This window comes from Hemitrygon akajei, chromosome 10, assembly GCF_048418815.1.
Source record: "Hemitrygon akajei chromosome 10, sHemAka1.3, whole genome shotgun sequence".
NCBI classification, from domain to species: domain Eukaryota; kingdom Metazoa; phylum Chordata; class Chondrichthyes; order Myliobatiformes; family Dasyatidae; genus Hemitrygon; species Hemitrygon akajei.
In genome coordinates, this window is record NC_133133.1 from 24,372,881 (window position 1) to 24,385,934 (window position 13,054).

Here is a 13,054-nt window from a genome sequence, read left to right on the forward strand (position 1 = left end):
TAACATCAACCGAAAAAAAAGATGTAATAGGGGTTCAAGTCAATAATTAACTGATGACATGAATGGCCAACTCACATGAAATATCACAACAGTTACCGGAATCTCAGGAACTGAGAGCATCACGACACTTATGTTATAAAATAAACAGAAGTGAAGTTACACTCTCGATTTTATTTACAATTTACACAACGACATTTTCAAACAGCACGGCGCACTTTCAGACCGCACATTAGAGTTTACTGACAACACCAAGACATTACCTGCCTCCATACTCAGCTTTGTCAGTGTCATCATCTGAAGAGCGCGCCTGCGCAAAACGCGCAGTGCCTTCTGGCTTATGTAGTCCCTCTCTTACTTTCCCCTTTGTTCGCTTCATGAAATTTGAAACTACAGTTCCCAAAGTGCTTAGGCAGCCAGTGACGTCCTGCCCGGTGTGAGTTGGCGTCGTCCGAAACCCTGCCTCCGTTGCTAGGGCTCAAAACTAGAAGCATACAGAAATGGCCGGTGCCTTAAGATACATTGGTTAATTCGAATCGCAGCTCCGGAAGTTTGGAAAACTGTGGGCGATTCTATGCACGAATCGTTAGGGCTGAGCCGGGCTGTGTTTTTCTTCAATCCGATTGGTCGATGGAGGTCAGCCTACCATGAACGACTCGAGATTTCGATGACATGAAGAAGTATTTGATTGACAGATGAATAGGGCATGGTCAGATAGCTGACCGGCTGGAAATATTAACCAATCAGAGCATCTGATTCAGTCGCAGGAAGGGCCAATCCCAGCCGGTTGCTAAGGGAGTGATTCAGCAGCATGGACGGTGCAGTGTCCAATGTGGAGATCTGCAATTTGGCTTATTCAGGGGATCTGGAGAACCTCAAGGCCCTTATTTTATCAAACAAGAGTCTAGCTACAAAAACCGATCAAGTAAGCAAAGCCACTTCACTCTTTCTTTGCCCATAGTTAGGAGCAAGAATTCCTCATGAAAGTGTATCATTTTTGGCCTAAATGTTTAATCTTGGGTCTGTTTCACAATTTAGCAACATTTACTGCAGCATGTGCGTACTGTTGAAATACTAGCAATAGTTTCGTGATTTGGAGTAGTAGAGTGTTTTGAGTTGGGCAACATCTTTGCTTTGTTTCAACTGATGTTGTTCATTGAGACTTTATGGGCTCCTGTGCAATGAAGTGGACGGCCACTTTATTGGCATATTTCGTCGCCATGTGCAAGTGTGCAGAGATGGATCCAGTGGGCAATTGTTCATGAAAATCATTGGTAGTGAAAAAGTTGTGTTAAAATTGCTGTCCAACAGTGATAGTATCCAGATCAATGGCATCAGTTTAGGCACAAGACGCCAGCTAGATGCAGTTTTGCTTACCGGGCTTTTTAAGCAGTGTGCTGGATTTCTTTGTTCAAGTTCCTGCATGTAATAATTGTAACCATGTTCTTGGTCAAGTCATATTTTTAGCAATGTATTGGAAACAAAATAATGGATAAAAGTTTACAGATGATTCAGCGGCTGTCAACATACTGTGTATACTGTCCAGCAGCTCTTCATCAAGAGCACATTGACAATGTAGTATAATTTGGGAGAATCAAAATCTGGTTTCATATCGCTGGCATATCTCATGACATTTGTTGTGTGGCAGCAGTACATAATTAAAAACACTAAATTACAATAAGAAATACAATATATTTTATATTTATTAAAATAAATGTAGTGCAAAAAGAGATGGGGGAATAGTGAGGGAGTGTACATGATGGGTTCATTGTCCATTCAGAACCCTGATGACGGGTGTGAGAGTGTGGAACAATTGTCCCTAAAATACTAAGTGTGTGTCTTCATGCTCCTGCACCTCCTCCCTGATGCAAAAAGGGCATGCCCTGGGTGATGAGAGTCCGTAATATGATGGATGCTGCCTTTTTGAGTCATCACCTTTTGAGGATGCTGTCAGTGCTGGGGGTGCTCGTGCTCATGATGGAGCTGGCTTGGTTTGCAACTCCCTGCAGCTATTTTCAATTCTGTGCCATGTGAGTGGCTGAAAGTGTGGAAATGTATAGAATGATGAGGAAACATCTGTAAAGGATTGGAAGTCATTGAATGGTTCATTGTAACTAATAATATTTTTGAATAAAGTATATTTTGTTAAAAAATTTCCAATACTGCACAGTGACCCCTCTATATCAGATGACGATGCAACCAGTTAGAATCCTCTCCACAGAGCATCTGCAGAAATTTGCTAGTCTTCAGTGACATACCAAATCTCTTCAAGCTCCTAATGAACTATAGGCTCTGGCATTCCTTCTTTGTAAATGCATCAATATGCTGGGCCCAGGATAGATCTTCAGAAATGTTGACCCGGAAACCTGAAGCTGCTCATCCTTTTCACTGCTGATCCCTTGATGACTGGTGCGTGATCCCTCAACTTCAACTTCTTGAAGTCTAGGCTGGCCCTTCACATCCTTTTTGTAATAATGAAACCTGAATTGAAAGCAACACTCCAGATGTGGATTATCTATAAACTTCTAAATTAAAGGGATGTGAATTCTTCAGCTGTGTCTTTAGCATTTACCTGCAGGGCTAGGCTGTTGCTGAGGATGGGGATGACTCTTCCCAATAGCTGTTTGCTGCCATTAGTGAATGGATCATTCAGTCTGTTTCTCTGGCTTTAGTTTCGGATGATATATCACTTCTCACATTGAGACCAGATTGGAAAATTCTGTGAAGACAGAAGCAACCATCTCATTCCCCAGCAGTGCCCATGGAACAAATAGCTTACTATAATGAATGCAAAAGGAAATTCTATTGTTCTGGATGCATTCTCTTCCAAAATACTGGTTTCTTATAACTATTATTAGTGTAAGATACCACGTTTGTTTCATAGAATAAGATGTACTAGATTCCAAATCCGTATCTAAATACACATGAGGCTGCTTACCAAGATAAGAGCCAGTGGTATTACAGGAAAGTTACTAACACGGTTAGAGCATTGGTTGATTGGTAGGAGGCTGTGAGTCAGGATAAAAGGATCCTTGTCTGGTTGGCTGTCAGTGAGTAGTGGTGTTCCACAGGGTTGGTGTTGGGACCGCTTCTTTTTGTGCTGTATGTCAATGGTTTAGTTGATGGAATAGATGGTTTTGGAGCCAAGTTTTCAGATGATACGAAGATTGGTGGAGGAGCAGGTAGTGTTGATGAAACAGGCAGGCTGCAGAAGGACTTAAACAGATTAGGAGGATGGGCAAAAAAGTGGCAAATGAAATACAATGTTGGAAAATACATGGCCATGCACTTTGGTAGAAGAAATAAATGTGCAGACTTTTCTAAATGAGGAAGAAATCCAAAAATCTGAGATGCAGAGAGACTTGGGAGTCCTTGTCCGAATACCTGCAGGGTGAGTCAGTGCTGGGGAAGGCAAATGCAATGGTAGCATTCATTTCAAGAGGTCTTTACAAGAGCAGGGATGTGATGCTGAGGCTTTATAAGGCACTGCTGAGACCTCACCTTGAGTATTGTGAACAGTTTTGGACTCCTCATCTAAGAAAAGATGTGCTGGTATTGGAAAGGGTCACAAGGATGATTCTGGGAATGAAAGGGTAATCATACAAAGAATATTTGATGACTCTGGGTCTGTACTCACTGGAATTTAGAAGGATGAGGGGGGATCTCATTGAAATCTTTCATATGTTAAAAGGTCTAGACAGAGTAGATATGGAAAGGATGTTTCCCATGGTGGGGGACAAGGGGGCACAGCCTCTTGTATAGTGGCCAAAGGAACTAGGGTAAAGGATGAACTGAAGGAAATTTATATTAGGCAAGAAACAGTGTTGGATAGACTGTTGAGTCTGAAGGCTGATAAGTCCACGGGACCTGATGGTCTGCATCCCAGGTTATTTAAAGAGGTGGCTCTAGAAATTGTGGACGCATTGGTAAATGTTTTATGAATTTAGGAACAGTTCCTGCTGATTGGAGGGTGGCTAATGTTGTCCCACTTTTCAAGAAAGGAGGGAGAGAGAAAACAGGGAATTATAGACCGGTTAGCCTGACGTCAGTGGTGGGAAAGATGCTGGAGTCAATTATAAAAGAGGAAATTACGACACATTTGGATAGCAGTAGAAGGATCAGTCCGAGTCAGCATGGATTTATGAAGGGAAAATCATGCTTGACTAATCTTCTGGAGTTTTTTGAGGATGTAACTATGAAAATGGACAAGGGAGAGCCAGTGGATGTAGTGTACCTGGACTTCCAGAAAGCTTTTGATGAAGTCCCACATAGGAGATTAGTGGGCAAAATTAGGGCACATGGTATTGGGGGCAGAGTACTGACATGGATTGAAAATTGGCTGGCTGATTAACAGGTCCCTTTCGGAATGGCAGGCTGTGACCAGTGGGGTACCGCAAGGTTCGGTGCTGGGACTGCAGCTGTTTACAATATACATTAATGATTTAGATGAAGGGATTAAAAGTAACATTAGCAAATTTGCTGATGACACAAAGCTGGGTGGCAGTGCGAAATGTCAGGAGGATGTTATGAGAATGCAGGATGACTTGGACAGGTTGGGTGAGTGGGCAAATGTATGGCAGATGCAGTTTAATGTGGATAAATGTGAGGTTATCCACTTTGGTGGCAAGAACAGGAAGGCAGAATACTATCTAAATGGAGTCAAGTTAGGAAAAGGGGAAGTACAACGAGATCTAGGTGTTCTTGTACATCAGTCAATGAAAGCAAGCATGCAGGTACAGCAAGCAGTGAAGAAAGCTAATGGCATGCTGGCTTTTATAACAAGAGGAATTGAGTATAGGAGTAAAGAGGTTCTTCTGCAGATGTACAGGGCCCTGGTGAGTCCCCACCTGGAGTATTGTGTGCAGTTTTGGTCTCCAAATTTGAGGAAGGACATTCTTGCTATTGAGGGAGTGCAGCGTAGGTTCACAAAGTTAATTCCCGGAATGGCGGGACTGTCATATGTTGAAAGGTTGGAGCAACTGGGCTTGTATACACTGGAATTTAGAAGGATGAGAGGGGATCTGATTGAAACATATAAGATTATTAAGGGATTGGACACACTGGAGGCAGGAAGCATGTTCCCGCTGATGGGTGAGTCCAGAACTAGAGGCCACAGTTTAAGAATAAGGGGTAGGCCATTTAGAACAGAGATGCGGAAAAACTTTTTCACCCAGAGAATGGTGGATATGTGGAATGCTCTGCCCCAGAAGGCAGTGGAGGCCAAGTCTCTGGATGCATTCAGGAGAGCGTTAGATAGAGCTCTTATAGATAGCGGGGTCAAGGGATATGGGGAGAGGGGAGGAACGGGGTACTGCTTGTGTATGACCAGCCATGATCACAGTGAATGGCGGTGCTGGCTAGAAGGGCCGAATGGCCTACTCCTGCACTACTGTCTATTGTCTATTGCCTCTGAGGAATAATATGCAGAATTAAAAGGGCTAAACCCTGACTAACTTGTTTCGACTGACTGAGAATAATGTTTGAAGATAAATAATGAACAAAGTGCCTGTACATGAGAAAGCTGCTAAGGATGCCTAGCAACAATCAGAGTATGTATGTGATAACGAATGTTTAACAAGCAGCCCCAGACATCACTTGGGGCTCACTTGATTGCAGATTTTCCCAAGGTCGATGAGCAGGGCTCTGTAGTTCAACTGAATGACACAAGCTTGCTAATAAACAGTATGTAATTTTAAGTAGACTGTGTTTGACAATTATTCCCTGGGTCTGAACTGGTAGAGAGGCAGACTGATGCCTCAGGATAGAGGGACGTCCATTTAAACAAGGAATGTGTAGAAGTTTCTTTAGCCAGAGGGTGATGAATTTGTTACCACAGGCAGCCATGGAGGCCAGACTGTTAGGTGTATTTAAGGCAGAGATTGATAGGTTCATGATGGCCAAGTATCAAAGCTTATGGGGAGAAACCCGGGGAATGGGTTAAGGAGGCAAAAAATGGATCAGCCATGATTGAATGGCAGAGCAGACTCGATGGGCCAAATGATCCAATTCTGCTCCTGTGACTTGTGGTCTGTGGGTGAAGTCTAACCTGATCTACTAACCTATAATGACGGAAATTTCTATCAAATTCATAAGAAGTATTGTTGATTTGAGACCTGTCCCGTGAATCTTGTATGAGAATAAACATACAGATCATCTTCGTGCTCCCTTTGAATACCTTGGAATACCTTGTTTCAGCTACTTTTCTTATTCAGTGGGTAAGTCAGATTCTACAGAGAGAGAGAGAGAGAGCCAGCATTAACATTTCAGATCGATACTTTTTGCTGTTTCATCAGATCAGATCTAATGAAGTATTACCAACCTCTGCCATGAATATTGAATATTGTCTGGCATGATAAACATCTACAACATTTTGCTATTTCAGATTTCCAGCACCTAGAATTTTTTTTTACTCCAGCTAATGATACCTTATTTGAAAGTCAGAACTTAGTGATTATCATTCCAAGTCCAAGGGGAAAGGTTGTTGACTGTAATAGACTCTTAAGGATAGTAGTTATGACCATCTGTCAGGCCAACTTGTATTAAAGTTCAGAGGAGATGCAAAGGATTGCCACGCACTGGAATCTAGAGCAACAAACTAACTGCTGGAGGAACTCTGGGTTGGGGTGGAGGGGAGGGAAGTAAGTTAGTGGGTTTCTATCCCTTATACCAATATCAATACCAAGCTCCTCAGCAACTTTATCCTCTAGTAGATTGTTTTGTTGCTCCCAATACTAATGTTCCTTTTTCTATCTAGTATTCTGTTTTGTAATTTCTAATATATTGTGCAACTTGTGTCATGGCTTGGAGTGAACACTTATTTTGTAGTATTAGTGTGAATTATCAGTCCATCTTTCAATAGCTCAAATAATTACTTTTGAAGACAAGATAATGATGCTGCAATAGTTATTTTTCTATCTTAATCTTTCTTGGATTAAATATTCCTTTGCTTTGAATATTCAAGATATATGTCTCTATGCTCCATGTATTCTGCAGACCTTAAAATATTGGTCAGCTTTGATTGTGTCAAGGAAATCTTTCACATTATGCTCTTCCTTTGATTCCCACTACAGTTATCAGTATTTTTATTTATTATAGTAATTGTTCCCCTGATGGTTTTGTACTATTACTATTACTATTATATTAAACCACACACCGTACAACTACTTTAATAAATAAAAAATACTATAATAGACACACTAGACACGCTAGGAGTTTTAGCATCCAACTTTACTCCCTGAGCACTGTAGTGTATTGGAGTGACAGTCTTGAGTTTGTGTTTAATTCCAATTTTGGAGTAAATTTTCTTCAAGTTCTGGTTTCAATCAAGCTTACTTTTACCAGAAGAGATTATTTTATTTACCCCTTCTTGTTTATTTTATTTTATTTAGAGATATAATGTGGAATAGGCCCTTCCAGCCCTTTAAACTGCACTGCCCAGCAGCCCCCAACAACCCTGATTTAACACTGGCCGAATTGTGGGACATTTTCCAATGATCAATTAACCTACCTGGTACATCTTTAGACCGTGGGTGGAAACCAAATGACCTGGAGGAAACCCACACTTTCCATGGGGAGGATGGGCAAACTCCTTACAGATGTTGCTGGGATTGTACTCCAAGCTCTGATGCCCTGATCTGTCATAGTTAAGCTAACCACCATGCTACTATGGCTGTGGATCCTTCTGTCTATCCTGGATGCCTGTATTAAAATAATGCACAGACTTCAAAGCACTTCTAAATTTAACTTTTCCGTATACATAGCAGTGATAATTACAGCTTTAGATGTCTCCAGAATCAGTTACAGTAAATCTGTGCATTCATTATGTAATCCCTATATGTCAAGCGAATTATTTGAATTATTTTTCTCTGTATTTGCATAGGATAGCAGGACAGCTTTGCATTGGGCATGCTCAGCCGGACACAAGGACGTCGTAGACTTTCTGCTAAGCCTGGGAATACCAGTAGATCCTAAAGATGATGTGAGTTGATTAATTCTTCTACAACTATTCTTTATTGGTGTGGCTTTGTTCCATTTTAAAATTCTTCATCTGTCAAAATTCTTCCATGGGCATGCCTTTCACATTTCTGTTTCTTCTACCAGCACAATCCTCCAGGAACTCTGGATTCCTTCACATCCTGTCTCTTGCCCATCTCCCACTTTCATTATACGGTGATACAAGAGATTTTGCAGATGCTGGAATTATTGAGCAACACGAAATGTTGGAGAAACTCGGCAGGTCAGGCAGTGTCTATGGAGGGGAATGAACAGTTAATGTTTTGGGCCAAGATCCTGCACCAGGACTAGAAAGGAACTGAGGGCCGAAGCCATAATAAACAACTGGATGGAGTGGGGGAGATGGGGAATAATTTTCTTTTTTAATTGCTTAGCAGAGGAGACATACCTGTTGATAAGCTTTTGGTTTATCTGCCATTGTTCATTTCATGGCTTAAAATTGTTTTTGATCATTTTATAATACTGAATATGGTTTATTAGTGAAACTTGTGTTTTATGGTCACATAGTCACCAGAAAATGGGTGGTAATCAACTACTGAAACTACATAAAGCCGTGGATTTCCACACGTTGTTGTGAACTGTGAGGGTCCTACACTAGAAGCAGAACCGATCTTGTTGCAGGATGGAGACTGAATAGATTTTGATGGAGGATGTAGTGCAAATATTTAAGAAGCAAAGGGGATGGTAAATTGCTCAATTTTAGCTTTTACCAAAAAAAATCAGTACTTTAATTTTTGCACTTTTTCCTGTAAAACAAAATTTTAAGCATCCTTATAAAACAGGCTTGCAATTAATATGTGGCTAACGTCTAATATAAATGATTCTCATTCAAGCCAATTTAAGATTTGAACAGAAAATACTGGAAATGCTTTATGAACGCTTTTGATTAGTCTCAGGACCTTGAGACCCTTAGCTTCCTTTTGCCGACCACTTTAATATTCCATCCCATTCTCACTCTGCCCTATTTGTCTGAGATGTTCTACACTGTTCAAATCTTTTCAATCTTTAGGAATAGCATCTTACCTTCCAGCTATGCATGCTGCAGCTTTCTAGTCTGGATATTGACTTTGACAACTTTATCTTTATCTGAGCTTCCCATTTCTGATGCAAATCACCTGTATGTAACATTGGTTTAGTTTTTTGTGATCCATTAGCACACCCTGAGCATGCTGTACAGATCTGTACTTCTAACTGTTCACACCCTAACTGCTCCATTGACCAGAGGACTTCCACGGCTTATCCTCATGCAGCCCTGATCTTGCCTTAACACAGATACTCTCTTTATTCTATTCATCCAGCTCTCCAACTTCTTTGAAACTAAACTGAAAATTAAGAAAGAATTGCATACGCTAGAAATTTGAAAGAGAGAAAAGAATTTTTAAAAAATGCTGTAAATACTCAACACAGCAGACACCCTGCCTCCCCTACCATCTGAGGGAAGAGAAACAGCGTGTAAAGTATCTTTTAATCCCTGATTTCTAGTTTTGCGTAGAGGCGTTTGACCTAAACTCTTTCCACTGATTTGCAGCATTTGTTGGAGCATTTGTTCCCAGCATTTGTTGCAGCATTTGTTCCCAGCATTTGTTGGGTTTTTTTTCAAATTAATTTTATAATGTTAAGAAACTGAACAATATTATCTTTGACTCTGAAATTATAATTTAGCACAGCGTAGTTTAACAACAATGATAAAAGTCACTCAGCTATACAATCTAAACATCCTTATTCTAATAAATTCATCTCTGGCTCACACCCAGGTACAGGTATTGATTTTAACTGGCATTTCAATGACAAACTCTGCTAACTTCATCAGGGATGATGTCCAGGTACGTCTAGTCTGATGATATTTATATTCCCATCATCCATCCCTCCCGAATGGTCAGTAATAATCCAAACAGGTTTCCATTAGCCCACCTTGGATGAGGACTAACTGATCAGGAGGGATGGACGATGGGGATAGAGAAATTCCACCAGGCTAGATGTGCCCAGGCATCATCCCTGATAAAGACGGCAGAGTTTGTCATCACAACATCATTTAAAATTGATACCTGTATCCGGCTGAAAGGCTGAGAAAAGTTTATTCGTCATATACCCCAGGAAAGCACTAGATCCTTTTTCATGTATTATTCTAGTTTTTAATTTAATTATTATAATAATTATACTGCCGATGGCTTCATAGCATTATTAATGTAATAGCCAGACTAGAAAACAAATGAAGGCATAGTGCTAGGAGTTTTGGCATCCAGCTTTACTCCCTCAGTGTTTTGCAGTGTCAGTTTTGAAAGTAGTAACATTCCTTCAGGGCCAGAGTCTTCCCAATTCTTGACTTCTCTCTATGACTTTGCTAAGTACTATTTTGTGATTTGGGGGGAGGGGATGTACCATACTTTTCAGAAACCTTGGTACCTGCATTATTTCGGTTACATTAGGCATGCCCCTTGCTGCCCTGGTTGATAATTTACCCACAGTAGTGATAAGTAATGGAAGGTTACTTGACTGCTGTAAATTGTCTCTCTAGTCTAGGAGAGTGGTAGACTCTGTAGGAGCGTGGAAACAAAATGTCCAGGTGAGACTTGGTTGCAGGAGGGCTCAATGTTCCAGGGTTCCGTTGTTTTTGACCTGATAGAGAGGGATTAAGAGTGGAAATGGTGGCATTACTAGTCAGGGAAAACTTAATGGCAACGCTCATCATACAGGACAGACTGGAGAGCTTGGCTACTGAGGCTATATGGGTGAAACTGAGGAATAAGAAAAGAATGACCATGTTTATGGGATTATATTATAGAGCACCCAACAGTCTACTATCTACTATGGAGGAGAACATTTGCAGAGAGATCATAGACTATTGCAAGAAACACAAGGTTGTAATAGTAGATGATTTCACATATTGACTTGGACTCTCATAGTGTAAAAGGGCTAGATGGGATAGAGTTTGTCTAATGTGTAAATGAACATTTCCTTAATTCACTTATAGAGTTCCTAACTAAAGAGAGTGTGATACAAAGTGCCCTATGAGGGAATGAGATGGTGCTGGTGCCAGAGGTTTGTGTAGGGGAACACCTTGTATGTAATGATCATAGTGCCATTAGTTTCAGAATAATTATGGAGAAGGATAGATCTGGTCCTTGGGTTGAGATTCTAAATTGGATAAAGGCCAATTTTGATGTTATCAGAAAGGATCTAGCAAGTTTGGATTGGGACAGGCTGTTCTTTGGCAAAGATGTACTTGGTAAGTGGGAAGCCTTCAAGCATAACATTTTGAGAGTACAGAATGTTCCTGTCAGAATAAAAGGCAGGGATAACAGGTTTAGGGAACTTTGGTTTTTAAGAGATATTGAAGACCTGGATAAGAAAAAGGAGGAGGTGCATAGCAGGTATAGGCAAGTAGGAGCAAACGAGGTGCTTCAGGAACTAAGGGACTGGATATATGTAAGTGTTTGGATAGACAGACTGATTAGGGATAGTCAGAATTAGCTTTAGCTTTGTGCATGATTGGTGTCAAACCAATCTTAAAGAATTTTTCAAGGGAGTTACCAGGAAAGTTGATTAATGCTTGAAAGTTGATGTTGTTTACATGGACTTTAGCAAGGCCTTTGATGAGGTCCCACATGGGAGGTTGGTCAAGAAAGTTCAGTTACTTGGCATTCTAGATGAGGTAGTAAATTCAATTAACATTGGCTTTATGGGTAAATGATCATAGATGGTTGCCTCTCTGACTGGAGGCCTGTGACAAGTGGTGATAACTTTATTCTATGAAGTTATCGCTGGCCTGCCGATGATTTTTTTTTCTCTGATATATAACTCTTTCTCCTTTCCTTGTCTGACCTTTATTATCATTGTGTCCAGTTTCTTCTGCTTTCAGCCAGTTGCTATTTGAACTACATTTCACTTCTTTTTCAAAGTGCCAGTGATAGGATTCTTTTCACTTGAATCTTAATCTCATTTTGGTCAGTTTCAGCTTATTTTAGTGATTCACCTTCCTGTCTATCTGTTCCTTTGATGAGAGGATTAGTTTATAATTATAGACATTACCCATATGATGCTGATTTTAGATTAACTCCAAGGTGTTTTTCTCTCAGCAGCATCCCCTTCCTGTTCTTTGCTATCTCTCTGGTCTTACATGTAATTGTAACAAGTAGATCTTCCTCCCTTTCCAAGTTCATTTCCTTTGGCATTGAGATGTACTTCTGGAACTGAGGCAAACAACATCACATTCTCTTGATGAAGGGTCCTGACGAAGGGTCTCGGCCCAAAACGTCGACAGTGCTTCTCCTTATAGATGCTGCCCGGCCTGCTGTGTTCCACCAACATTTTGTGTGTGTTGTTCACATTCTCTTTGACTTTTTCACATTCAAAACTGGTAGAGTATAAATCCTATTCCCTGATGATCACAAAGGAACAGGAATATATTACATGAGTTTGTTCCACTACTGGAAAAATGAACTGAAAATGGCAGATGAAATTTAATGCTTACAAGTGTGAGGCCTTGCACTTTGGCAGAACAAAACCAGGATAGGACTTGCGTAGTGAATGGAAGGGCACTGAAGTGTGTGGTAGAACAGAGGTATCTGGGAATACAAATCCATAATTCCTTCTAAGTGGCATCATAGGTAGATAGGGTCATAAATAAAGCTTTTGGCACATTAGTCTTCATAAATCAAAGTACTAAGTGCAGAAGTTTGGATGTTACTCCCTGAGTAAGATTTTTACTGCTAATGCTGTAGGGTATTTCATTTTGTAGCTCTCTGTAGAAGCAGTGTGTTCTGCTGATAGTGTTTGGGTTTCAGATAAAGATAAGAGGCTGTGATGTTCAATTTAGGAATGCTGTGTCAGCCAATCAGGATGGTGGAATAGGAGAAAGTTCTAGAGAGAGCTGGGCGGAGAGAGATGGTATATGGTTTTTAGGCAGGAAATGGAGAGAGGAGAAGATCGGGAGAGCCAGCCATAGGATTCAATCCAACGCGAAAGCACAATTTGAAGGAGACCAAGAAGGGAAGGTCTACTGGTAATCGGTGAAAAAGTCAGTGCCATGAGTAAGGGACACACT

General features: G+C 40.7%; 2 protein-coding genes across 2 annotated transcripts in view; one reads left to right on the forward strand and one right to left on the reverse strand.

Moving 5' to 3' along the window:
• Positions 1-468, reverse strand: part of atg4a (autophagy related 4A, cysteine peptidase) — a 51,601-nt gene extending 51,133 nt beyond the window's left edge. Inside the window, exon 1 of the mRNA XM_073057914.1 lies at positions 261-468. Coding sequence (XP_072914015.1) covers positions 261-294 — 34 coding nt within the window. The 5' untranslated portion in view covers positions 295-468. The remainder of the gene's footprint in view (positions 1-260) is intronic.
• A 218-nt stretch (positions 469-686) lies between these two features.
• Positions 687-13,054, forward strand: part of psmd10 (proteasome 26S subunit, non-ATPase 10) — a 32,608-nt gene continuing 20,240 nt past the window's right edge. The window contains exons 1-2 of the mRNA XM_073057916.1: positions 687-922; positions 7,877-7,975. Of these exons, the coding sequence (XP_072914017.1) occupies positions 809-922; positions 7,877-7,975 (213 nt within the window). The 5' untranslated portion in view covers positions 687-808. The remainder of the gene's footprint in view (positions 923-7,876; positions 7,976-13,054) is intronic.